Source organism: Salmo salar, chromosome ssa03, assembly GCF_905237065.1.
Source record: "Salmo salar chromosome ssa03, Ssal_v3.1, whole genome shotgun sequence".
In the NCBI taxonomy this organism is placed as follows: Eukaryota; Metazoa; Chordata; class Actinopteri; order Salmoniformes; family Salmonidae; genus Salmo; species Salmo salar.
Genome location: NC_059444.1, coordinates 80,968,323 through 80,995,281, shown reverse-complemented (window position 1 = coordinate 80,995,281; position 26,959 = coordinate 80,968,323). Strand labels below are relative to the sequence as shown.

The window sequence follows — 26,959 nt, the reverse complement described above, 5'->3', positions numbered from 1 at the left end:
TGTGTGCGTGTGTGTGTGTGTGTGTGCGTGTGTGTGTGTGTGTGTGTGTGTGTGTGTGTGTGTGTGTGTGTGTGTGTGCGCGCACGCGTGCTTGTGTATGTGGCCCTCTCCCCCTGTGTAGTAAGGTAAACACTGAGGGGTTGGAGCCTGGCTCACTGAGGCTCTGACGCACATCTCAGCCACTGGCCCCTAAATCACTACTGTGTTATACTCACACAATACTGCAGGAGGGGAACTGTGAGAGAGAGAGAGAGAGAGGGAGAGAGAGAGAGAGAGAGAGAGAGCGAGAGGGGGACTGTGTATAGTATGTGTTTATGTGTTTGCATGCCAGTGTGTGTGTGTGGTGCCTCCATGTCAGCTTGTCTGTATGTTTCCCAGCTCAAGGACAAAGGCGTGTGAAGCCTCAAAGAGTCTTTATCAGGAGCTGTACAGTATCAATGAGATAACAGTGATCACAAGCCTCCTAGCAACAGCTAGATAATTATAATGAGGACCAAATGTCAACTCTGGTCTTTATTTTATTCACCTCTTTACCTTCCTCTACCTCTCTCTACCTCTACCTCTACCTTTCTCTCTCTCTCCTACCTCCCCATCTCTCCCTCTCTCAATTCAATTCAATTTCTATTTCATTTAAGGGCTTTATTGCCATGGGAAACATATGCAAACATTGCCAAAGCAAGTGAGGTAGATAATAAACAAAAGTGAAATAATAAATACAAATTAACAGTAAACATTACACACCAAAATAATATTATGTGCAAATAGTTAAAGTACAAAAGGGAAAATAAATAAACATAAATATGGGTTGTATTTACAATGTTTGTTCTTCACTGGTTGCCCTTTTCTTGTGGCAACAGGTCACAAATCTTGCTGCTGTGATTGCACACTGTGGTATTTCACCCAATAGATATGGGAGTTTATCAAAACTGGATTTGTTTTCGAATTCTTTGTGGGTTTGTGTAATCTGAGGGAAATATGTGTCTCTAATATGGTCATACATTTGGCAGGAGGTTACGAAGTACAGCTCAGTTTCCACCTCATCTTGTGGGCAGTGTGCACATAGCCTGTCTTCTCTTAATTATATATTTTTTTATTTTTGTTTTCTCATAACTTGGTTGGGTCTAATATGTTGCTGTCCTGGGGCTCTGTGGGGTGTGTTTGTGTTTGTGAACAGAGCCCCAGGACCAGCTTGCTTAGGGGGCTCTTCTCCAGGCTCATCTCTCTGTAGGGGATGGCTTTGTTATGGAAGGTTCTGGAATCACTTCCTTTTAGGTCGTTAGGTGATTAGGTGGTCTTTTCTGGATGTTGACAATTAGTGGGTTGCGGCCTAATTCTGCTCTGCTTGCATTATTTGGTGTTTTACGTTGTACACAGGATATTCTTGCAGAGTTCTGCATGCAAAGTCTCAATTTGGTGTTTGTCCCATTTTGTGAATTCTTGGTTGGTGAGCGGACCCCAGACCTCACAACCATAAAGGGCAATGGGTTCTATAACTGATTCAAGTATTTTTAGCCAGATCCTAATTGGTATGAGAAGACTTTGCCTATGTTTGGGTTTGTTTGTCAATCTCTCTCTCTCTCTCTCTCTCTCTCTCTCTCTCTCTCTCTCTCTCTCTCTCTCTCTCTCTCTCTCTCTCTCTCTCACTGATCCTCTCCCCAATCTTCTCTCTTAGCCTGTCTTAAAACTTGTTTCCAGGGCCTCCGAGTGGCACAGCGGTCTAAGGCACTGCAGTGCTTGAGGCGTCACTACAGATCTGGGTTTGATCCCAGGCTGTGTCAGAGCCGGCCACGACCGGGAGACCCATGTGGCGTCACACAATTGGCCCAGCGTCGTCCGGGTTAGCGGAGGATTTGGCCGGCTGGGATGTCCTTGTCCCATCATGTTCTAGCAACTGCTGTGGCGGCCGGGGTGCATGCACGCTGACTTCGGTCGCCAGCTGTACAGTGTTTCCTCCGACACATTGGTGCGGCTGGCTTCCAGGTTAAGCAAGCAGTGTGTCAAGAAGTAGTGCGGCTTGGCAGAGTCGTGTATTGGAGGACGCATGGCTCTCGAACTTCGCCTCTCCTGAGTCCGTACGGGAGTTGCAGCGATAGGACAAGACTGTAACTACCAATTGGATATCACGAAAAAGGGGTAAAAAAGTACAAAAAAATAAAATAATGACTTGTTTCCCAGACACACTAAGACAGTCGTGAAGATGGCACAACAAAGCCTATTCCCCCTCAGGAGACTGAAAAGATTTGGCATGGGTCCTCAGATCCTCAAAAGGTTCTACAGCTGCACCATCGAGAGCATCCTGACTAGTTGCATCACTGCCTGGTATGGCAACTGCTCGGCCTCCGACCGCAAGACACTACAGAGGGTAGTGCGTGTGGCCCAGTACATCACTGGGACCAAGCTTCTTGCCATCCAGGACCTCTATACCAGGCAGTGTCAAAGGCCCTAAAATTGTCAACGACTCCAGCCACCCTAGTCATGGACTGTTCTCTCTGTTTCCGCATGGCAAGCGGTACCGGAGCACCAAGTCTAGGTCCAAGAGGCTTCTAAAGAGCTTCTACCCCCAAGCCATAAGACTCCTGAACAGCTATTTTTTACTTAACACTTTTTTTCCCTTGAAACTTCTTAAAGCGTTGTTGGTTAAGGGCCTGTAAGTAAGCATTTCACTGTAAGGTCTACACCTGTTGTACTCGGCGCATGTAACAAATAACATTTGATTTGATTTGATAAAGGCACCCACCACGTGATCAGCTGATTGTCAGCCAGAAGGAACAGAAGAGTACAGTTAAAGTCCTCATCATGACCAATGTGCTCCTCACAGTTTATTAGAAATATTGAGGCAAATTCAGGGGGTCTGAATGATCAGTAGATGTTGCACGACATGCAGATTCTGATCTGTGATTGGCCAATTGTGCCCTTTTTACAGCTGAGAGTGTCAGAGAAGACAATGATGTGTGACCCTTGACCCTCAACAAAGTGGACAGGTCGGTGCGTGTAAGAACTCCTACTCTCAGCCTTGATCAGTACTGATCCTGATACCTGTTGAATTCACACAGGTTCCAGTGAAATAAGTCCAACTCTTTCTATGAGACACATACACATAAGAGAGGAAAATGAGGGCCTTAACCTCTCCTCTCTCTCCTCTCTCTCTCCTCTCTCCCTCCTTTCTCCTCCTCTCTCTCTCCTTTCTCCTCCTCTCTCTCCTCTTCTCTCTCTCCTCTCTCTCCTCTCCTCTCAATCTCCTCCTCTCTCCCCTCTCTCTCTCTCCTCTCTCTCTCCTCTCTCCCTCTCCTCACTCTCCTCTCTCTCTCCTCTCTCTCATTTCTCCTCTCTCTCCTTTCTCCTCTCTCTCTCTCCTCTCTCTCCTCCTCTGTCTCTCCTCGCCTCTCTCTCCTTTCTCCTCCCCTCTCTCTCTCCTCTCTCTCATTTCTCCTCCTCCTCTCTCTCTCCTCTCTCTCCCTCTCTCTCCTCTCTCTCTCTCCTCTCTCTCCTTTCTCCTCCTCTCTCTCTCCTCTCTCTCCTCTCTCCTCTCTCTCCCTCTCTCTCCTCTCTCTCATTTCTCCTCCTCCACTCTCTCTCCTCTCGCTCTCCCTATCTCCTCTCTCTCCTCTCCTCTCTCTCCTCTCTCTCCTCCTCTCAGGTTCAAGTGAAATAAGACCAACTCTTTCTATGAGACACATACACATAACAGAGAGGAAAATTAGGGCCTTAACCTCTCCTCTCTCCTCCTCCAAAGAGCGGTAGCTGAAAACATACAAAAGCCTGCTATGTTCTCCCTGCCTGGGAGTGACCCCAGCAGTAGGTTCCAGTAGCCTCCAGCTACAACACACACAGCACGGTGGCAGAGGCAGGACACCTGTGTTAGCCGTGCGAGGTGAACTGATAGGACAGATAAGGACGGAGACGGCTGGTTGGCCTTTCAGCTCCTGGCAGGGGACACTTCCTGTGCTGTCCTCCAATGGGGTTCTCTAATAGAGTGGGGTCAGGGAAGCTACTGTGCAGAACAATGACAGATTGGCACAAAATGTAATAGTTAAGTTGGGAAACCAGTATTTGAGTGGGCTTGCTTTGTAATGCATTGTGCAGGTCAGATTCAAAATGCCAGATGAAATGCCTTGGGAAGCAGTTGAAAAGATTGAGCAATCAATCACGTTAACAATACGTTTTCAATGCCTTATCAATGCGTTTTTACTGGACATGATTGGTCATCCCATTAACGTGAATCATCATAGAGCACAAGGGTTTAATTCCACTTTGTGTCCTGAAAAGCTGTCTTATTAGACCGTCTCAGACACTGATCCTTCCTCCCTGTTGAAAACCACCCAGAATGTGTCGGATTCTGTAGCTCCCATACATTCTAACAATCCCCTCTAGATATGGGATGTTCAGAAGACATGTTTTAGGTTATATAACGTGCACTAACCAACTGAGGGGTATTTAGAAAAAACAACCACAGCTAAATCACACTTTGCTTAATTCTGGATTTCTACAGTATGTGAAAGGCTGGATGTATGTCCCAAATGGCACCCTATTCCCTATGGGTCCCGGTCAAAAGTAGTGCACTAATGTCACGTCCTGATCAGCAGAGGGAGTAATTGTATTAGTTTTGGTCAGGGCGTGGCAGAGGTTTTTGTGTTTTGGTATGTGTGTCTACGTTCTGTCTAGCTCTGGTTTTCTATGTATAGTTAATTGGGGTGGGACTCCCAATTGAAGGCAGGTGTGTTGAGTTGCCTTTGATTGGGAGTCCTATATTAGTAGGGTGTGTTTGTCTGTGTGTTTGTGGGTAATTGTTTGTGAGCACTGCGTTTGTTAGCATGCTACACTGTTGCCGTCGTGAGTAATATTTATTGTTTTTTTCCCTGTGGATGCTTTTCTCGTGTTTTGATTAAAAAGATGAGTATCCACATTCCCGCTGCGCCTTGGTCTTCTCTCCACTACGACAATTGTGACAGAATTACCCACCACAAAAGGACCAAGCAGCGGAGGAGGAGGGAGCCACAGGAGAACAGCGTTGATGGATGGACTTGGCAGAAGGAGCGAAGATTCTGGGAGGATAAGTTAAGGGAGCTAAGGGAACCCGAGAGGCAGCCCCAATCATTTTTTGGGGGGGGCACAAGGGCTGTTTGGCGGGGCGAGATTGGAGCCCCAGGCCAGCTCCCCGTACCCTTGTAGGGCAGAGACAGACTGGACAGGTCCCGTGCTTTGGGGTTGGGGCTGTGGTGAGGCCTGGGATTTTCAGGCCGGTAGGCACAGTACCAGCGCCCCGCATGTGCCAGGGCGAAGTAAGCATCGAGCCTGAAGGGGTGATGCCAACCCTGCGCTCAAGACCGCCAGTGCGCCTCTACGGTCCGGTGTTTCCCGCTATACGCACTAGCATGGAGGTGCGTGTCTCCAGGCTGGCACGTCCGGTACCAGCCCCACGCATCAGGCTTCTAGTGCGTCAGCCCAGCCTCGCCAGTCAAGAGCCGCCAGAGCTGCCCGCCAGTCAGGAGCCGATCAGATTGTTTTACCTCCAATACTGACCTGAACCTTTAATGGAGATAAGAGTATATCTAACCCTGAATCAGTGGTTAAAGGCAACTTCTACTACATTGGCAGTGAGGAGAGGGTTAAAGCTGAGAGCAGGGCAGGCACTGAAGCTCCTCTCCTCCTCTGTAAAGAGAAGAGATGCCAGGCTGTGTGGATATCCTCTCCTCCTCTGTAAAGAGAAGAGAGGCCAGGCTGTGTGGATATCCTCTCCTCCTCTGTAAAGAGAAGAGAGGCCAGGCTGTGTGGATATCCACTCCTCCTCTGTAAAGAGAAGAGAGGCCAGGCTGTGTGGATATCCACTCCTCCTCTGTAAAGAGAAGAGAGGTGTCACGAGTGTCGTAGGGTGTAGACCAAAACGCAGCAGGAAAATGTATACTCATCTTTTTATTAGTGAAGAAGGAAAAACACATACAACGTATACAAAAACAAACGAACTAGACAGTCTCGTCAGGCACACAGAAAAACAATCTCCCACACCATCCCATGACAAACACATTCCTATTTATAGTACCTTCAATCAGAGGCAACGCTAGACAGCTGCCTCCAACTGAAGGCCCCAACACCAATTAGCTAAACATAGAAATACAAACGACTAGACTGAACATAGAAATAAACTAACATAGAACAATAACCAAAACCCTGGACTAATATATCAAATACCCCTCTACATACACAACCACCCCGAACCATATAAACCAAATACCCCCTCTACATGAACACATACACAAACACACCCTAAACCACATAAAACAAATACCCCCTGCCACATCCTGAACAAACTATAAGAACAAATAACCCCTTTACTGGTCAGGACGTGACAAGAGGTCAGGCTGTGTGGATATCTACTCCTCCTGTCATAGGCATCGTAAGGATTGGACCAAGGTGCAGCGGGTAAAGTGCTCATCTTCTTCATTTATTGAAGCAACGTGAACACTTAAACAAAAAATAACAAAACGACGAAACAGTCCCATAACGTGCACAGACTATACAGGAAATAACCACCCACAAAACACAAGAGAAAACAAACCCAACTAAATATGGCCTCCTATTAGAGACAACGACAACCAGCTGCCTCTAATTGGAGGTCATTGCCAAAAACCCAACATAGAAAAGGAAAACTAAATAAACACATAGAAATAGATAACATAGAACATAAACCAAAAACACCGAAACACACAAAACAAACACCCCCTGCCACGCCCTGACCAAACTACAATAACAAATAACCCCTTTTACTGGTCAGGACGTGACACCTCCTCTGTAAAGAGAAGAGAGGCCAGGCTGTGTGGACATCCACTCCTCCTCTGTAAAGAGAAGAGAGACCAGGCTGTGTGGATATCCTCTCCTCCTCTGTAAAGAGAAGAGAGACCAGGCTGTGTGGATATCTACTCCTTCTCTGTAAAGAGAAGAGAGGCCAGGCTGTGTGGATATCCACTCCTCCTCTGTAAAGAGAAGAGAGATCAGGCTGTGTGGATATCCACTCCTCCTCTGTAAAAAGAAGAGAGGCCATGCTGTGTGGATATCCACTCCTCCTCTGTAAAGAGAAGAGAGGCCAAGCTGTGTGGATATCCACTCCTCCTCTGTAAAGAGAAGAGAGACCAGGCTGTGTGGATATCCTCTCCTCCTCTGTAAAGAGAAGAGATGCCAGGCTGTGTGTGGATATCCACTCCTCTGTAAAGAGAAGAGATGCCAGGCTGTGTGTGGATATCCACTCCTCCTCTGTAAAGAGAAGAGAGGCCAGGCTGTGTGTGGACATCCACTCCTCCTCTGTAAAGAGAAGAGAGTGTCACGCCCTGGCCATAGAGAGGGTTTTATTCTCTATTTTGGTTAGGCCAGGGTGTGACTAGGGTGGGCATTCTATGTCCTTTTTTCTATGTTTTGTATTTCTTTGTTTTGGCCGGGTATGGTTCTCAATCAGGGACAGCTGTATATCGTTGTCTCTGATTGGGAGCCATACTTAGGCAGCCTGTTTTCCTTTGGGTTTTGTGGGTGGTTACTTTCTGTTTAGTTCATGTTCCTGACAGAACTGTTTAGCTGTCGTTCGTTTTGTTGAAAGTGTTCTATTAAAAGTTAATGATGAGCACTCACCACGCTGCGCCTTGGTCTTCTCCTTTCGACGGCCGTTACAGAGGCCAGGCTGTGTGTGGATATCCACTCCTCCTCTGTCTACCCAAACAATTTCACCCACCACAGAAATCTGCTCTCTCTCTCTGGAATTTCCTCTCACTGCCTAAACGCCCTCAGAATGTAAAAGACAGTAAGAAAGAGAGAGAATGTAAAAGATAGAAAGAGTGTGTGTGTGTGTGTGTGTGTGTGTGTGTGTGTGTGTGTGTGTGTGTGTGTGTGTGTGCGTGGATGGGAACTACTTCACTCCACGGCTCTGGAGCAGTGGGACCTTGCCTGACCGCTCACCCTCCATGGATTCCTCTGCTCTATCGATCACCACATACATTCAGTCTGAAACTGGCAGCCTAGAGGTCGTTTGTGTGACTTCAAAATGTACAAATCAAATTCATCACCGATTGGATCGTCTCTAACAAATCTAACCAGTCAGAGTATCAAAGTGAATAACGTCATCATGTAGGCCGGCTCTGGCCCAACCACTCGGGTTTCTGGGACCAATCAGAACGTCCAGAAAGTGTTCGCATTCTAGAAATTGTAGTGGAAGGAAGCAAATCCAGACTCATAGTGTAGAAGAAAGGTCAGTTTGGCTGGAGTGATGTAAATGGGTAGCCAGGCAAAGTGGGACCTACATTAAAGTTGAACTGTAGTTTGTTTACGAAGACTATTCCTAAATCATTGCTGTTCTCCTGAGGTGGCTGCCATCTTCAGCAGCAGTACTACAGGACATCAGAGCATAAGATCAACCTAAGAACCCCTTCAATAGAGCACAAACTCACATATTCAGACGTTGGCTGGCCCTCGCTTCATACTCGTCGCCAAACCCACTGGCTCCAGGTCATCTACAAGTCTCTGCTAGGTAAAGCCCCGCCTTATCTCAGCTCACTGGTCACCATAGCAGCACCCACCCGTAGCACGTGCTCAAGCATGTATATCTCACTGGTCACCCCCAAAGCCAATTCCTCCTTTGGCCACCTCTCCTTCTAGTTCTCTGCTGCCAATGACTGGAACGAACTGCAAAATCACTAAAGCTGGAGACTCATATCTCCCTCACTAGCTTTAAGCACCAGCTGTCAGAGCAGCTCACAGATCACTGCACCTGTACATAGCCCATCTGTAAATAGCCCATCCAATCTACCTCATCCTCATAATGTATTTATTTATCTTGCTCCTTTGCACCCCTGTATCTCTACTTGCACGTTCATCTTCTGCACATTCTACCATTCCAGTGTTTAATTGCTATATTGTAATTACTTCGCCACCATGGCCTATTTATTGCGTTACCTCTCTTATCCTACCTCATTTGCACACAATGTATATAGACTTTTCTACTGTATTATTGACTGTATGTTTGCTTATTCCATGTGTAACTCTGTGTTGTTGTCTGTGTCGCACTGCTTTGCTTTATCTTGGCCAGGTCGCAGCTGTAAATGAGAGCTTGTTCTCAACTGGCCTACCTGGTTAAATAAAGGTGAAATAAATAAAATAAATAAGTAGAATACATTCTAATTCACAATGTCTGCCACTTAGCAGACATTTAAATCTAAAGCGACTTACAGTCATGCATGCAAACATTTTCGTATGGGTGGCCACAGTGGGAATCCAACCCACCACCAATGGTCTACCAACTGAGTCACTACGGACCGCTTTTATCAAACAAAGCAGGACACACTAGTTTGAGTTGAGAACAGCTGAAGGCCTCAGTGGCCTGGTCAGTAGACCCAGGGTTGTGACAGGATGAGGTCATAGCTGAGGTCATGTCTGAGGTCATCACCAGGCTGTGGGAGCACCCTGTCCTCTGAGTCTCCTACTACCACAGCACCCTGTCCTCTGAGTATCCTACTACCACAGCACCCTGTCCTCTGAGTCTCCTACTACCACAGCACCCTGTCCTCTGAGTCTCCTACTACCACAGTACCCTGTCCTCTGAGTCTCCTACTACCACAGCACCCTGTCCTCTGACTATCCTACTACCACAGCACCCTGTCCTCTGAGTCTCCTACTACCACAGCACCCTGTCCTCTGAGTCTCCTACTACCACAGCATCCTGTCCTCTGAGGCTCCTACTACCACAGCACCCTGTCCTCTGAGTCTCCTACTACCACAGTACCCTGTCCTCTGAGTCTCCTACTACCACAGCACCCTGTCCTCTGAGTCTCCTACTACCACAGCACCCTGTCCTCTGAGTCTCCTACTACCACAGCACCCTATCCTCTGAGTCTCCTACTACCACAGTACCCTGTCCTCTGAGTCTCCTACTACCACAGCACCCTGTCCTCTGAGTCTCCTACTACCACAGCACCCTATCCTCTGAGTCTCCTACTACCACAGTACCCTGTCCTCTGAGTCTCCTACTACCACAGCACCATGTCCTCTGAGTCTCCTACTACCACAGTACCCTGTCATCTGAGTCTCCTACTACCACAGCACCCTATCCTCTGAGGCTCCTACTACCACAGCACCCTGTCCTCTGAGTCTCCTACTACCACAGTACCCTGTCCTCTGAGGCTCCTACTACCACAGCACCCTGTCCTCTGAGTCTCCTACTACCACAGCACCCTATCCTCTGAGTCTCCTACTACCACAGCACCCTGTCCTCTGAGTCTCCTACTACCACAGTACCCTGTCCTCTGAGGCTCTTACTACCACAATACCCTGTCCTCTGAGTCTCCTACTACCCCAGCATCAGATAGTTACCATCCTTTAGGTTTTCACTCCAACCCTAATCTAGCATATCTGATTCTACTAATTAGCTGGTTGACAAACTGAACCAGTTTAGTTACAACTGGGGTTGGAGCGAAAACCTACAGGAGGATAGCTTTCCAGGAACAGGGTTGGAGACCCCTGAGTTAGGATGACCGTATGGAAGAGTGACACATTTAACCTCATACAGTAGTGACACCTCTCTTTCTATCTCTCCTTTGTGCTTATCACATCACAGACATCGGAGAGTGAAGCACACACACACACACACACACACACACACACACACGTTCTGCATAATTGAGATGTGACACAAAACATTGGGACACAGTCATATATTCAGCATTCCCAAATCAGGAGGCATCCAACACTACTGGAAATGAAAGACAGTAGTAGCCCATTAGCTTTGACAACAACCGAAAGAAAAATGTTTTTAACACAGACTTATACAATCACTTTGGCAGCATTCCAGTCAGCATCTGACAGCTTTTCTTCACTTTCCTCATAATTTCTTCTCCTCTTCCTGTATTCCTTTCCTTCATCTCAACTATTGTTTGTGTTCAGTCTTTCTTCAGAAACTGAAATCAGTATGCCACTGGTTGCAGCAGGCAGTTACAGGGAGTGAGCAGTGAGCACACAGCACATACCACTAGATACCTGGTGTTGACAGGGATCGGCTCTGGACAAGTGTGGATGCGTGCCTAACGGGCATGTGCTTGTGAAGTACGCAGGCAGACACGGACATGGGAGAGGTGTCAGCCTGTCAGTAAAGCCCACGGCTGGGGAGACGTACAGAGGATGGACGAGGTGCTGAGAGAGGAAGAGAAGGAGATGGAGGAGAGGGATGACAGAGGAAATCTGTGCCAGGGGCAGAGAGATGAAAAGGGGAAGAAAGCCCCTAAAAAGGAGGGAGGGATGTAGGGAAAGAGAGAGGTGGGGACGGTGGTGGTGGGATGGGGGAGGGAGAAGAGAGCCAGGTGTTACTCTCACAGCCGTGGTCAGTTGCTGAGTTTCTTTTAAAGGGATCTCTCTCTTTCCCTCTCCTTCTCTCTTGCTAGGGGTGGAGGGAGGTTTCACTGGAGGTACTACTCTGTATCCCCTGTAGGAAATTTGCTCTACAAATAGTTTGATTTGATTAGCGTTTTTGTAGTGAGGATGTCTCAATAAAGAGCAGTAAAATGTCAAGTTTCTTTCTCTCTCTCTCTCTCTCTCTCTCTCTCTCTCTCTCTGAGTTTCCCTGCCGGTCGTCCAGTGCCTTAAGAGAGCCTTATAAAGAGCTGCTAAATCAATAGCACACTGTGCTCTGAACTGAACACTCTCTCACACACCATATGCCCACATGACCTCCATGGCTGACACACACGCAGCTCACAGCAGCTACAGAAAGAGAGAGAAAGAGAGAATAGTTGACCTGAAGAAGCAGTTGAAAAGTTGAAAAGGCAGAATTCCAAATGTAATGTTCCATTTCAATACCCACATTTAACATATAGAACTCTCAAAGAAAAATATATAATACAAAGTTTGGATATGATGTGTCCGCATGGCAGGACTGAGCAGTAAAGAAAAGACAGAAAGACAGAAAAAGAGGAGAAGAAGAGTCCAGAAGAGAAGACTAACCTTCAAAGTCTGATAGGATTCCTTCCAAGTGAGCATTGACAGCGGAATCAGACATTTTGTGGTTGAATCCCTTATTCCCAAGCAAGGCAAAGTCTCCCAGACGCTGTCTCCCGCTTTAAACTAATCCCAAATTAGGAGCCCATGCGGGGAGGGGGGGCGGGCAGACAGAGGTAGCAAGCAGTTCACTGATCCAAGATTCCCTCTTTTAAAGCACCAACTTTTTTTATTCCCTCTCTTCTCGTCCTCTTCCTCCCTCTTCCACTTTCAGAGCTGCTGTTGTTGCTGCAGAGCTTGGAATGAGAGAGCGATGACAACCCCCCACGCCCTTTCTCTCACTCTCTCCAGTTCTCTCTCGCTCTCTCTTTCTTTCTTCCTCCCTCCTTCCTTCCTTCCCTCCCTACTCCTTCCCTTTCCCTCTCTCTTGCTTTTCTTCCAGTGGTCTCTGCCTGTATTTAGTCCTGTGTTATTCCTGCTAGTGAAGATGTATCACAACCACTCTTCATACAGACACACACTCACACACATTAGAAGACATGCACATTCACCAGTCACATGTGCACACACCCATGAGCAAAGACGATCACTCACACGTGTGCACACACCCACGAGCAAAGACGATCACTCACACGTGTGCACACACCCACGAGCAAAGACGATCACTCACACGTGTGCACACACCCATGAGCAAAGACGATCACTCACACGTGTGCACACACCCACGAGCAAAGACGATCACTCACACGTGTGCACACACCCATGAGCAAAGACGATTACTCACACGTGTGCACACACCTACGAGCAAAGACGATCACTCACACGTGTGCACACACCCATGAGCAAAGACGATCACTCACACGTGTGCACACACCCACGAGCAAAGACGATCACTCACACGTGTGCACACACCCACGATCAAAGACGATCACTCACACGTGTGCACACACCCATGGGTAGACTCACCTGTTTTATCTTCCACAAGTATACACTAACTGTAAATATACATAACTTTGAAGCAAGGAACACAACTTTGAAGCAATACAGATTCTCTGTATGCAATGCTGTGAGGAAAATAAAAACAGTTGATGGAAATATACAGTGCCTTCAGAAAGTATTCACACCCCTCAAATTTTTCACATTTTGTCATGTTACAAAGTAGGATTAAAATGGATGTAATTGTCATTTTTGTCAACAATCTAAACAAAATGCTCCGTAATGTCAAAGTGGAAGAAAATTCCAACATTTGTAAAAAACGTGTTAAAAATAAAACACTAATATATCTTGATTAAATACTGTAAGTATTCAACCCCCTGAGTCAATACATGTTGAAATCACATTTGGAAGCAATTACAGCTGTGAGTCTTTCTGGGTAAATCTCTGAGAGCTTTTATACAACGGGTGGGTCTAATCCTGAATGCTGATTGGTTAAAAGCGCATTCCAGCCGGTGTCTATTCCACAAGTACCACCGGCAAAATCTATGACATTAAAATGCCTATTTACTCTGTTCCATCTGACTGCGCAATCCACTGTCTCACCAGCCCAGGCAGGGAAGTTATGCATTTGATCTCCACTATAAAAAGCATCTAGTTTACTTTTCAACAGCGGAGATTTGTATAAACTTTACTGTCTGTTTCTCCGACATTTGCAACATTGTTTCAATATTCAAATTCGAACTCCAACTGTCCCATAGTAATGAACATGTAGGGGTCGGGAGTCGGGACGAGAGAGAGAGACAGGCATCGTCCTCAGCCAAACGAAATCATGAATCAGCTGGCATCATTTTTATGGATATATACAAAGAAATGTCAGTTGAAAAAAGGTAAAACGAAACTAAGTGCAGCTAGTTTGTAGTCTCTCCAGCTTCAGTTTGAAGTGATTGTGTTAGCTGTGTTGTTGGCTAGCTCCTCTAAACAACAGTGTCCTAACGAGAGAGCACATTTTCTATGCCAGGTGAAATCGTGCCTCATTAGCTCATTGTTATGGATGTATCCAAATACATGTCACTAGAAAACAGCTTAAACAAATGCAGCTACTGTTGTTATTATTTGCACTTTTTGACGTGACTGTAAGTTAGCCATAGTTCGGTAGCTAGCAAGCAAGGTAAAAGAATGTTGCAGCCAGAATGGCAATGGAACATTTAGAACGAACGACTGGGTCGTGTCCATAAATACAGAACAAAAAGACTGAATGACTGGGTCGCGTCCCTGGTAACCAAACCAATAGAACGAACGACCAACCGGTTTGGGTAGCAACCCAAGATTTGTTTCGGGACTATATCCTGTGGAACGATGAAATAGTATGAATACATTCATCAAAATAACAATTTTAATGAAAATATGTCAATCATTATTTGAATATGTTGCTAACCTGTTGTATAAAAGTGATAATGCCCTAGAAGCCAGAGTTTGGAGGAGATATTGGTACGGTTTGCAGACCCAATACATCCAACCAAACACCGGCTTCTCCGGCATTATCACTTATTCCACACCTGGATTGTGCAACATTTGTCCATTATTCTTTATAAAATTCTTCAAACTCTGTCAAATTTGTTGTTGATCATTGCTAGACAACCGTTTTCAGGTTTTGCCATATATTTTCAAGCAGATTTAAGTCAAACGTGCAACTCGGCCACTCCCTGTCTTGGTAAGCAACTCCAGTGTAGACACTGGGCCTTGTGTTTTAGGTTATTGTCCTGCTGAAAGGTAAATTAATCTCCCAGTGTCTGGTGCAAAGCAGACTGAACCAAGTTTTCCTCTAGGATTTTGCCTGTGCTTAGTTCTATTACATTTATTTTTTTATCCTGAAAAACTCCCCGTATCATACCCATAACATGATGCAGCAACCACTATGCATGCAATATGGAGAGTGGTACTCAGTAATGTGTTGTATTGGATTTGCACCAAACATAAAACATTTTTTGCAGTGTTACTTTTAGTGCCTTGTTGCAAACAGCATGTATATTTTGGAATATTTTTATTCTATACAGGCTTCTTTCTTTTCACTCTTTCATTTAGGTTAGTATTGTGGAGTAACGGCAATGTTGTTGATGCATCCTCAGTTTTCTCTTATCACAGCCATTAAACTCTAAAACTATTTTAAAGTCACCATTTGCCTCATGATGAAATCCCTGAGCGGTTTCCTTCTTCTCCAGCAACTGAGGACGCCCATATCTTTGTAGTGACTGAGTGTATTGATACACTATTCAAAGTGTAATTAATAACTTCACCATGCTCAAAGGGATATTCACCCATCTACCAATAGGTGCCCTTCTTTGCGATGCATTGGAAAACCTCCCAGGTCTTTATGGTTGAATCTGTGTTTGAAATTCACTGCTCAACTGAGGGACCTTACAGATAATTGTAATTGTATGTGTGGGTTACAGAGATGAGGTAGTCATTCAAAAATCATATTAAACACTATTATGGAACACAGAGTGAGTCCATGCAACTTATTATGTGACTTGTTAAGTACATTTGTAATCCTGAACTTATTTAGGCTTGCCATAACAAAGGGGTTGAATACTTATTGACTCAAGACATTTCAGCTTTCATTTTTTATTAATATTTATATATGTAACAACAAAATGTGTAAAAAGTCAAGGGGTGTGAATACTTTCTGATAGAGTGTACGGGCCAAACTGACCAGGACAAATATGGTCAAGCCTGATCCAGCACCACTTTGGTTGAGCCTGTTCCAGCACCACTATGGTCGAGCCTGTTCAGCACCACTATGGTCGAGCCTGTTCAGCACCACTATGGTCGAGCCTGTTCCAGCACCACTATGGTCGAGCATGTTCAGCACCACTATGGTTTGAGCCTGTTTAGCACCACTATGGTCGAGCCTTTTCCAGCACCACTATGGTCGAGTATGTTCAGCACCACTATGGTCGAGCCTGTTCCAGCACCACTATGGTCGAGCCTGTTCCAGCACCACTATGGTTGAGCATGTTCAGCACCACTATGGTCGAGCCTGTTCCAGCACCACTATGGTCGAGCCTGTTCCAGCACCACTGTGGTCGAGCCTGTTCCAGCACCACTGTGGTCGAGCCTGTTCCAGCACCACTGTGGTCGAGCCTGTCCAGCACCATTGTGGTCGAGCCTGTTCAGCACCACTGTGGTCGAGCCTGTTCCAGCACCACTGTGGTCGAGCCTGTTCCAGCACCACTGTGGTCGAGCCTGTTCAGCACCACTATGGTCGAGCCTGTTCCAGCACCACTGTGGTCGAGCCTGTTCCAGCACCACTATGGTCGAGCCTGTCCAGCACCATTGTGGTCGAGCCTGTTCAGCACCACTGTGGTCGAGCCTGTTCCAGCACCACTGTGGTCGAGCCTGTTCCAGCACCACTGTGGTCGAGCCTGTTCAGCACCACTATGGTCGAGCCTGTTCAGCACCACTATGGTCGAGCCTGTTCCAGCACCACTATGGTCGAGCCTGTTCCAGCACCACTATGGTCGAGCCTGTTCCAGCACCACTATGGTCGAGCCTGTTCCAGCACCACTATGGTCGAGCCTGTTCCAGCACCAATATGGTCGAGCCTGTTCCAGCACCACTATGGTCGAGCCTGTTCCAGCACCACTATGGTCGAGCCTGTTCCAGCACCAATATGGTCGAGCCTGTTCCAGCACCACTATGGTCGAGCCTGTTCCAGCACCACTATGGTCGAGCCTGTTCCAGCACCACTATGGTCGAGCCTGTTCCAGCACCACTATGGTCGAGCCTGTTCCAGCACCACTATGGTCGAGCCTGTTCCAGCACCACTATGGTCAGTGGAAGAGATCTTCAGATATGTCTAGGGACAGACATCAGTAAATAACTTGGGTAACGATTTAAGGACCATGTGAACTTGCTCTCTCTCTCTCTCTGTGTGTGTGTGTGTGTGTGTGTGTGTGTGTGTGTGTGTGTGTGTGTGTGTGTGTGTGTGTCTGTATGTGTGAGGGTACATCCTCTCTGTCAGAGCGGGAGTGTGTTAGTGTGTGTGTGTTTCTTGTGGCAAAGAGTCAAAGAAAGAATGATCAATTACTATAGATGATAGGAAGATAGAAGGTACCGCTAAAACTTTACAGTCAGGCAATTTTTTATTTTTTTTTACATTTCAATAAACCTAATTATAATATAACACATACTGCAAAAATGTACCTTAGTACGCTAATGACAGAATGTGCAATATGTATTATGTATGTGGCTATATGAGAAGTGTACGATGTTTATGACAGGGGTGCAATGTACGTATTATGTTGGGTATGTCATGACCAGTGTCTATTTTCTATACAGCAGTACCGTGAGACAATTTCCCCCATTAAAGTTCATCCTATCCTAATGAATATGTCAGTTACTTCCTGTTGCATGCATTGTTCTGGATTAGTAACATCCTGAGTGAGTACGACCTCAGTATTCAAAAACCTCTTCTTTCTATATTGACAACCTGTTTCCAGTGAAAAGAGATGGAGTTGAATTTAACAAGCACAATCTTGTCCAGCAGTGAGACTAAGCTGTATTTCAGAATAGGAGTATAGCCTATCATCTCTGAGTGTGTTGTGTTCTCAGTGGAAACCTGTCAACACCAATAAACACTGTAGTTAATGGCTCAAACTGGCTCAAAGTTACAACAGCAGCATTCCTCCTGCAGAGATACACACATATACACACACACACATATATATACACACACACACACACACACACACACACACACACACACAGAGCTCTATCGGTAATGAGACACTTCATCCACCAGATGTCAGTGTTGTAGCTATAAAACAAGGGCTGTTGCACCAACAGTGACAGAAGTTGTGGCCCAATAGTGAGATGTGTAACTAGATAGCCATGGAAACATGTGGAGAATCCCTCTGCAGACCTTCTGGCTGTGACACACCCTCCTCCACACCTACTCTTCTGCCACATGTCTCACATTCCCTGGCGCACACACACACACACACACATACACACACCACAACTCCTAACACATGCTCCAAGCCCACCATGGGGCTGGATCATACCCACTGTCCCCATCCCATGCAGGCAGCAGCTGACAGAGAGGGCTGTCTTTACTAACAGGATGATATGGATCACATATCTATCATGGTTGTTGTGCTGCCAAACATAACCACACATATACAATCCCATATGGGATTTAAAGGAGAAATAATTTGGTGTGGTTATGTGTCCTGTGCAGGTCATGACAGTACCATACACCATTTTGCAGACACTTTTATCCTCTTACAGTCATGCATATATTTTTTATATGGGTGGCCCCCCACGGGAATCAAACCCACAACCCTTGGCCTTGCAAGCACCATACACTACCAACTATGTCACACAGGAGTGCGACAGAAAACACTGTAAAGTCTGGCGCTGGTCCCTCAAGTCATTAAGGGCCAGCACAGACACAGCTGAGGTCTATTAAGCTCTCTGTACCAGTGGGTACTGACCATGACCTGACCACCCCAACCCTCCCTCTAACCCACTGACCTGACCATCCCAACCCTCCCTCTAACCCACTGACCTGACCATCCCACCCCAACCCTCCCTCTAACCCACTGACCTGACCATCCCAACCCTCCCTCTAACCCACTGACCTGACCACCCCAACCCTCCCTCTAACCCACTGACCTGACCATCCCACCCCAACCCTCCCTCTAACCTACTGACCTGACCACCCCAACCCTCCCTCTAACCCACTGACCTGACCATCCCACCCCAACCCTCCCTCTAACCCACTGACCTGACCATCCCAACCCTCCCTCTAACCCACTGACCTGACCACCCCAACCCTCCCTCTAACCCACTGACCTGACCATCCCAACCCTCCCTCTAACCCTCTGATCTGACCACCCCAACCCTCCCTCTAACCCACTGACCTGACCATCCCAACCCTCCCTCTAACCCACTGACCTGACCATCCCAACCCTCCCTCTAACCCTCTGATCTGACCACCCCAACCCTCCCTCTAACCCACTGACCTGACCATCCCAACCCTCCCTCTAACCCACTGACCTGACCATCCCAACCCTCCCTCTAACCCTCTGATCTGACCACCCCAACCCTCCCTCTAACCCACTGACCTGACCACCCCAACCCTCCCTCTAACCCACTGACCTGACCATCCCAACCCTTCCTCTAACCCACTGACCATCCCACCCCAACCCTCCCTCTAACCCACTGACCTGACCATCCCAACCCTCCCTCTAACCCACTGACCTGACCATCCCACCCCAACCCTCCCTCTAACCCACTGACCTGACCATCCCAACCCTTCCTCTAACCCACTGACCTGACCACCCCAACCCTCCCTCTAACCCACTGACCTGACCATCCCAATCCTCCCTCTAACCCACTGACCTGACCATCCCAACCCTCCCTCTAACCCACTGACCTGACCACCCCAACCCTCCCTCTAACCCACTGACCTGACCATCCCACCCCAACCCTCCCTCTAACCCACTGACCTGACCTGACCACCCCAACCCTCCCTCTAACCCACTGACCTGACCACCCCAACCCTCCCTCTAACCCACTGACCTGACCATCCCACCCCAACCCTCCCTCTAACCCACTGACCTGACCATCCCACCCCAACACTCCCTCTAACCCACTGACCTGACCATCCCAACCCTCCCTCTAACCCACTGACCTGACCATCCCACCCCAACCCTCCCTCTAACCCACTGACCTGACCATCCCACCCCAACCCTCCCTCTAACCCACTGACATGACCACCGCAACCCTCCCTCTAACCCACTGACCTGACCACCCCAACCCTCCCTCTAACCCACTGACCTGACCATCCCAACCCTCCCTCTAACCCACTGACCTGACCACCCCAACCCTCCCTCTAACCCACTGACCTGACCATCCCACCCCAACCCTCCCTCTAACCCACTGACCTGACCATCCCAACCCTCCCTCTAACCCACTGACCTGACCATCCCAACCCTCCCTCTAACCCACTGACCTGACCATCCCAACCCTCCCTCTAACCCACTGACCTGACCACCCCAACCCTCCCTCTAACCCACTGACCTGACCACCCCAACCCTCCCTCTAACCCACTGACCTGACCATCCCAACCCTCCCTCTAACCCACTGACCTGACCATCCCAACCCTCCCTCTAACCCTCTGATCTGACCACCCCAACCCTCCCTCTAACCCACTGACCTGACCATCCCAACCCTCCCTCTAACCCACTGACCTGACCACCCCAACCCTCCCTCTAACCCACTGACCTGACCACCCCAACCCTCCCTCTAACCCACTGACCTGACCACCCCAACCCTCCCTCTAACCTACTGACCTGACCATCCCAACCCTCCCTCTAGCCCACTGACCTGACCATCCCAACCCTCCCTCTAACCCACTGACCTGACCACCCCAACCCTCCCTCTAACCTACTGACCTGACCATCCCAACCCTCCCTCTAACCCACTGACCTGACCACCCCAACCCTCCCTCTAACCCACTGACCTGACCATCCCACCCCAACCCTCCTTCTAACCCACTGACCTGACCATCCCAACCCTCCCTCTAACCCACTGACCTGACCATCCCAACCCTCCCTCTAACCCACTGACCTGACCACCCCAACCCTCCCTCTAACCCACTGACCTGACCATCCCACCCCAACCCTCCTTCTAACCCACTGACCTGACCATCCCAACCCTCCCTCTAACCCACTGACCTGACCATCCCAACCCTCCCTCTAACCCACTGATCTGACCACCCCAACCCTCCCTCTAACCTACTGACCTGATCTGACCACCCCAACCCTCCCTCTAACCCTCTGACCTGATCTGACCACCCCAACCCTCCCTCTAACCCTCTGACCTGACCACCCCAACCCTCCCTCTAACCCTCTGACCTGACCATCCCAACCCTCCCTCTAACCCACTGACCTGACCACCCCAACCCTCCCTCTAACCCACTGACCTGACCATCCCAACCCTCCCTCTAACCCACTGACCTGACCACCCCAACCCTCCCTCTAACCCACTGACCTGACCATCCCAACCCTCCCTCTAACCCACTGACCTGACCACCCCAACCCTCCCTCTAACCCACTGACCTGACCACCCCAACCCTCTCTCTAACCCACTGACCTGACCATCCCAACCCTCCCTCTAACCCACTGACCTGACCACCCCAACCCTCCCTCTAACCCACTGACCCGACCATCCCACCCCAACCCTCCCTCTAACCCACTGACCTGACCATCCCACCCCAACCCTCCCTCTAACCCACTGACCTGACCATCCCAACCCTCCCTCTAACCCACTGACCTGACCATCCCACCCCAACCCTCCCTCTAACCCACTGACCTGACCACCCCAACCCTCCCTCTAACCCACTGACCTGACCACCCCAACCCTCCCTCTAACCCACTGACCTGACCATCCCACCCCAAACTCCCTCCCCACGACCTCCCTCTAACCCACTGACCTGACCATCCCAACCCTCCCTCTAACCCACTGACCTGGTGTTAATGTTATAATGTTATAGACAGTCAGTTGGTGTTAATGTTATAGACAGTCAGTTGGTGTTAATGTTATAATGTTATCGACAGTCAGTTGATGTTAATGTTATAATGTTATAGACAGTCAGTTGGTGTTAATGTTATAGACAGTCAGTTGGTGTTAATGTTATAATGTTATAGACAGACAGTTGGTGTTAATGTTATAGACAGTCAGTTGGTGTTAATGTTATAGAGAGTCAGTTGGTGTTAATGTTATAATGTTATAGACAGACAGTTGGTGTTAATGTTATAATGTTATAGACAGTCAGTTGGTGTTAATGTTATAATGTCATAGACAGTCAGTTGGTGTTAATGTTATAGACAGTCAGTTGGTGTTAATGTTATAATGTTATAGACAGACAGTTGGTGTTAATGTTATAATGTTATAGACAGACAGTTGGTGTTAATGTTATAGACAGTCAGTTGGTGTTAATGTTATAATGTTATAGACAGTCGGTTGGTGTTAATGTTATAGACAGTCAGTTGGTGTTAATGTTATAGACAGTCAGTTGGTGTTAATGTTACAGACAGTCAGTTGGTGTTAATGTTATAATGTTATAGACAGTCAGTTGGTGTTAATGGTATAGACAGTCAGTTGGTGTTAATGTTATAATGTTATAGACAGTCAGTTGGTGTTAATGTTATAGACAGCCAGTTGGTGTTAATGTTATAGACAGTCAGTTGGTGTTAATGTTATAATGTTATAGACAGTCGGTTGGTGTTCATGTTATAATGTTATAGACAGCCAGTTAGTGTTAATGTTATAATGTTATAGACAGACAGTTGGTGTTAATGTTATAATGTTATAGACAGACAGTTGGTGTTAATGTTATAGACAGTCAGTTGGTGTTAATGTTATAATGTTATAGACAGTCATTTGGTGTTAATGTTATAATGTTATAGACAGACAGTTGGTGTTAATGTTATCATGTTATAGACAGTCATTTGGTGTTAATGTTATAGACAGCCAGTTGGTGTTAATGTTATAATGTTATAGACAGTCAGTTGGTGTTAATGTTATAATGTTATAGACAGACAGTTGGTGTTAATGTTATAGACAGTCAGTTGGTGTTAATATTATAATGTTATAGACATACAGTTGGTGTTAATGTTATAGACAGTCAGTTGGTGTTAATGTTATAATGTTATAGACAGTCAGGTAGTGTTAATGTTATAGACAGTCAGTTGGTGTTAATGTTATAATGTTATAGACAGTCAGTTGGTGTTAATGTTATAATGGTATAGACAGTCAGTTGGTGTTAATGTTATTGACAGACAGTTGGTGTTAATGTTACAATGTTATAGACAGTCAGTTGGTGTTAATGTTATAGACAGTCAGTTGGTGTTAATGTTATAATGTTATAGACAGTCAGTTGGTGTTAATGTTATAGACAGTCAGTTGGTGTTAATGTTATAATGTTATAGACAGACAGTTGGTGTTAATGTTATAGACAGTCAGTTGGTGTTAATGTTATAGACAGTCAGTTGGTGTTAATGTTTCAATGTTATAGACAGACAGTTGGTGTTAATGTTATAATGTTATAGACAGACAGTTGGTGTTAATGTTATAGACAGTCAGTTGGTGTTAATGTTATAATGTTATAGACAGACAGTTGGTGTTAATGTTATAGACAGTCAGTTGGTGTTAATGTTATCATGTTATAGACAGTCAGTTGGTGTTAATGTTATAGACAGTCAGTTGGTGTTAATGTTATAATGTTATAGACAGTCAGTAAGTGTTAATGTTATAATGTTATAGACAGCCAGTTGGTGTTAATGTTATAATGTTATAGACAGACAGTTGGTGTTAATGTTATAATGTTATAGACAGACAGTTGGTGTTAATGTTATAGACAGTCAGTTGGTGTTAATGTTATGATGTTATAGACAGACAGTTGGTGTTAATGTTATAATGTTATAGACAGTCAGTTGGTGTTAATGTTATAATGTTATAGACAGTCATTTGGTGTTAATGTTATAATGTTATAGACAGACAGTTGGTGTTAATGTTATCATGTTATAGACAGTCATTTGGTGTTAATGTTATAGACAGCCAGTTGGTGTTAATGTTATAATGCTATAGACAGTCAGTTGGTGTTAATGTTATAATGTTATAGACAGTCAGTTGGTGTTAATGTTATAATGTTATAGACAGACAGTTGGTGTTAATGTTATAGACAGTCAGTTGGTGTTAATGTTATAATGTTATAGACAGTCAGTTGGTGTTAATGTTATAATGTTATAGACAGTCAGTTGGTGTTAATGTTATAGACAGTCAGTTGGTGTTAATGTTATAGACAGTCAGTTGGTGTTAATGTTATAGACAGTCAGTTGGTGTTAATGTTATAATGTTGTTGACAGACAGTTGGTGTTAATGTTATAGACAGTCAGTTGGTGTTAATGTTATAATGTTATAGACAGTCAGTTGGTGTTAATGTTATAGACAGTCAGTTGGTGTTAATGTTATATAGACAGTCAGTTGGTGTTAATGTTATAATGTTATAGACAGTCAGTTGGTGTTAATGTTATAATGTTGTTGACAGACAGTTGGTGTTGATGTTATAGACAGTCAGTTGGTGTTAATGTTATAATGTTATAGACAGTCAGTTGGTGTTAATGTTATAGACAGTCAGTTGGTGTTAATGTTACAATGTTATAGACAGTCAGTTGATGTTAATGTTATAATGTTATAGACAGTCAGTTGGTGTTAATGTTATAATGTTATAGACAGACAGTTGGTGTTGATGTTATAGACAGTCAGTTGGTGTTAATGTTATAATGTTATAGACAGTCAGTTGGTGTTAATGTTATAGACAGTCAGTTGGTGTTAATGTTATGATGTTATAGACAGACAGTTGGTGTTAATGTTATAGACAGTCAGTTGGTGTTAATGTTATAATGTTATAGACAGTCAGTTGGTGTTAATGTTATAGACAGTCAGTTGGTGTTAATGTTATCATGTTATAGACAGTCATTTGGTGTTAATGTTATAATGTTATAGACAGACAGTTGGTGTTAATGTTATAATGTTATAGACAGACAGTTGGTGTTAATGTTATAGACAGTCAGTTGGTGTTAATGTTATAATGTTATAGACAGTCAGTTGGTGTTAATGTCATAGACAGTCAGTTAGTGTTAATGTTATAATGTTATAGACAGACAGTTGGTGTTAATGTTATAATGTTATAGACAGTCAGTTGGTGTTAATGTTATAATGTTATAGACAGACAGTTGGTGTTAATGTTATAGACAGTCAGTTGGTGTTAATGTTATAATGTTATAGACAGTCAGTTGGTGTTAATGTTATTATGTTATAGACAGTCAGTTGATGTTAATGTTATCATGTTATAGACAGTCATTTGGTGTTAATGTTATAGATAGCCAGTTGGTGTTAATGTTATAATGTTATAGACAGTCAGTTGGTGTTAATGTTATAGACAGCCAGTTGGTGTTAATGTTATAATGTTATAGACAGTCAGTTGGTGTTAATGTTATAGACAGTCAGTTGGTGTTATAATGTTATAGACAGTTTAGAACAGTAACAAAAGTCAAGCCATACTAGTCTCTCTCTCTCTCTCTCTCTCTGTCTCTGAAACGTATGTTGCCAAAGCAAGTGAAATAGATAATAAACAAATGTACAGTAAACATTACACTTACAAAATAATAAAGACATTTCAAATGTCATATTATGTATATATATACAGTATTGTAATGATGTGCAAATAGTTAAAGTAAGAAAGGGAAAATAAATAAACATAAATATTTTTATTTCTCTCTCTCTGTCTCTCTCTTTCTCTCTGTCTCTCTCTTTCTCTCCCCGTCTCTCTCTGTTTCTCTCTGTCTCTCTCTCTGTCTCTCTTTCTCTCTCCGTCTCTCTCCGTCTGATCACACCTCACACACAACGCTGTGTATGTACTCTGGACTCCACTCGTTGGTTACTGTGGTGCTACAGCGCTGTGTTTACATGACAACCCATATTAATCAGGTGTACAGTACCTGTCTGAGGCTGCTGCTGCAGAGAGGGGGAGGGATAATGGGGGGGAGGAAGAGGAAGACATAGGTGTGCCAGTTCTCTACCACAATGTAAACACATGGTTCCCATGTCAATAAAGCCATTTGAATGTAATTGAAAGAGAGAGAGAGAGCAAGATATATATACATAAAAGAGAGAAAGAGAGAGAGAGGAAATCCAAAACATGGTTTTGATAGGAAAAGAATAGGGGTGAGAGTTCCTCCTGTAGTGAGCTTGTGAGTCGTAGCCCAGCATTACTATGACTAATGGCATCAGCAGCTTTTAGAAACAGAACCAGACCCGTCTACTCCCTACAGTACAGAATAGAACCAGATCCAGTCTACTCCCTACAGTACAGAATAGAACCAGACCAGTCTACTCCCTACAGTACAGAATAGAACCAGACCTGTCTACTCCCTACAGTACAGAATAGAACCAGACCTGTCTACTCCCTACAGTACAGAATAGAACCAGACCAGTCTACTCCCTACAGTACAGAATAGAACCAGATCCAGTCTACTCCCTACAGTACAGAATAGAACCAGACCAGTCTACTCCCTACAGTACAGAATAGAACCAGACCTGTCTACTCCCTACAGTACAGAATAGAACCAGACCTGTCTACTCCCTACAGTACAGAATAGAACCAGACCAGTCTACTCCCTACAGTACAGAATAGAACCAGATCCAGTCTACTCCCTACAGTACAGAATAGAACCAGACCAGTCTACTCCCTACAGTACAGAATAGAACCAGACCTGTCTACTCCCTACAGTACAGAATAGAACCAGATCCCGTCTACTCCCTACAGTACAGAATAGAACCAGATCCAGTCTACTCCCTACAGTACAGAATAGAACCAGACCAGTCTACTCCCTACAGTACAGAATAGAACCAGACCAGTCTACTCCCTACAGTACAGAATAGAACCAGAACAGTCTACTCCCTACAGTACAGAATAGAACCAGACCAGTCTACTCCCTACAGTACAGAATAGAACCAGACCAGTCTACTCCCTACAGTACAGAATAGAACCAGACCAGTCTACTCCCTACAGTACAGAACAGAACCAGACCAGTCTACTCCCTACAGTACAGAATAGAACCAGACCTGTCTACTCCCTACAGTACAGAATAGAACCAGACCAGTCTACTCCCTACAGTACAGAATAGAAGCAGACCAGTCTACTCCCTACAGTACAGAATAGAACCAGACCAGTCTACTCCCTACAGTACAGAATAGAACCAGATCCAGTCTACTCCCTACAGTACAGAATAGAACCAGACCAGTCTACTCCCTACAGTACAGAATAGAACCAGACCAGTCTACTCCCTACAGTACAGAATAGAACCAGACCAGTCTACTCCCTACAGTACAGAATAGAACCAGACCAGTCTACTCCCTACAGTACAGAATAGAACCAGACCAGTCTACTCCCTAGAACCAGACCAGTCTACTCCCTACAGTACAGAATAGA

At 45.6% G+C, this 26,959-nt stretch overlaps 1 protein-coding gene across 5 annotated transcripts in view; it reads right to left on the bottom strand.

Moving 5' to 3' along the window:
* The window catches only part of LOC106606602 (septin-9), a 157,842-nt gene that overhangs the window by 77,346 nt on the left and 53,537 nt on the right, over positions 1-26,959 (bottom strand). Inside the window, exon 1 of one of the 5 annotated variants that reach the window (XM_014202918.2) lies at positions 11,968-12,133. The exons of 3 other annotated variants lie outside the window; for them this stretch is intronic. In XM_014202918.2, the coding sequence (XP_014058393.1) occupies positions 11,968-12,022 (55 nt within the window). In that variant the 5' untranslated portion in view covers positions 12,023-12,133. Of the gene's footprint in view, positions 1-11,678; positions 11,716-11,967; positions 12,134-26,959 lie in introns of those variants that run through there. One more of the 5 variants, XM_014202920.2, reaches the window with a different exon arrangement.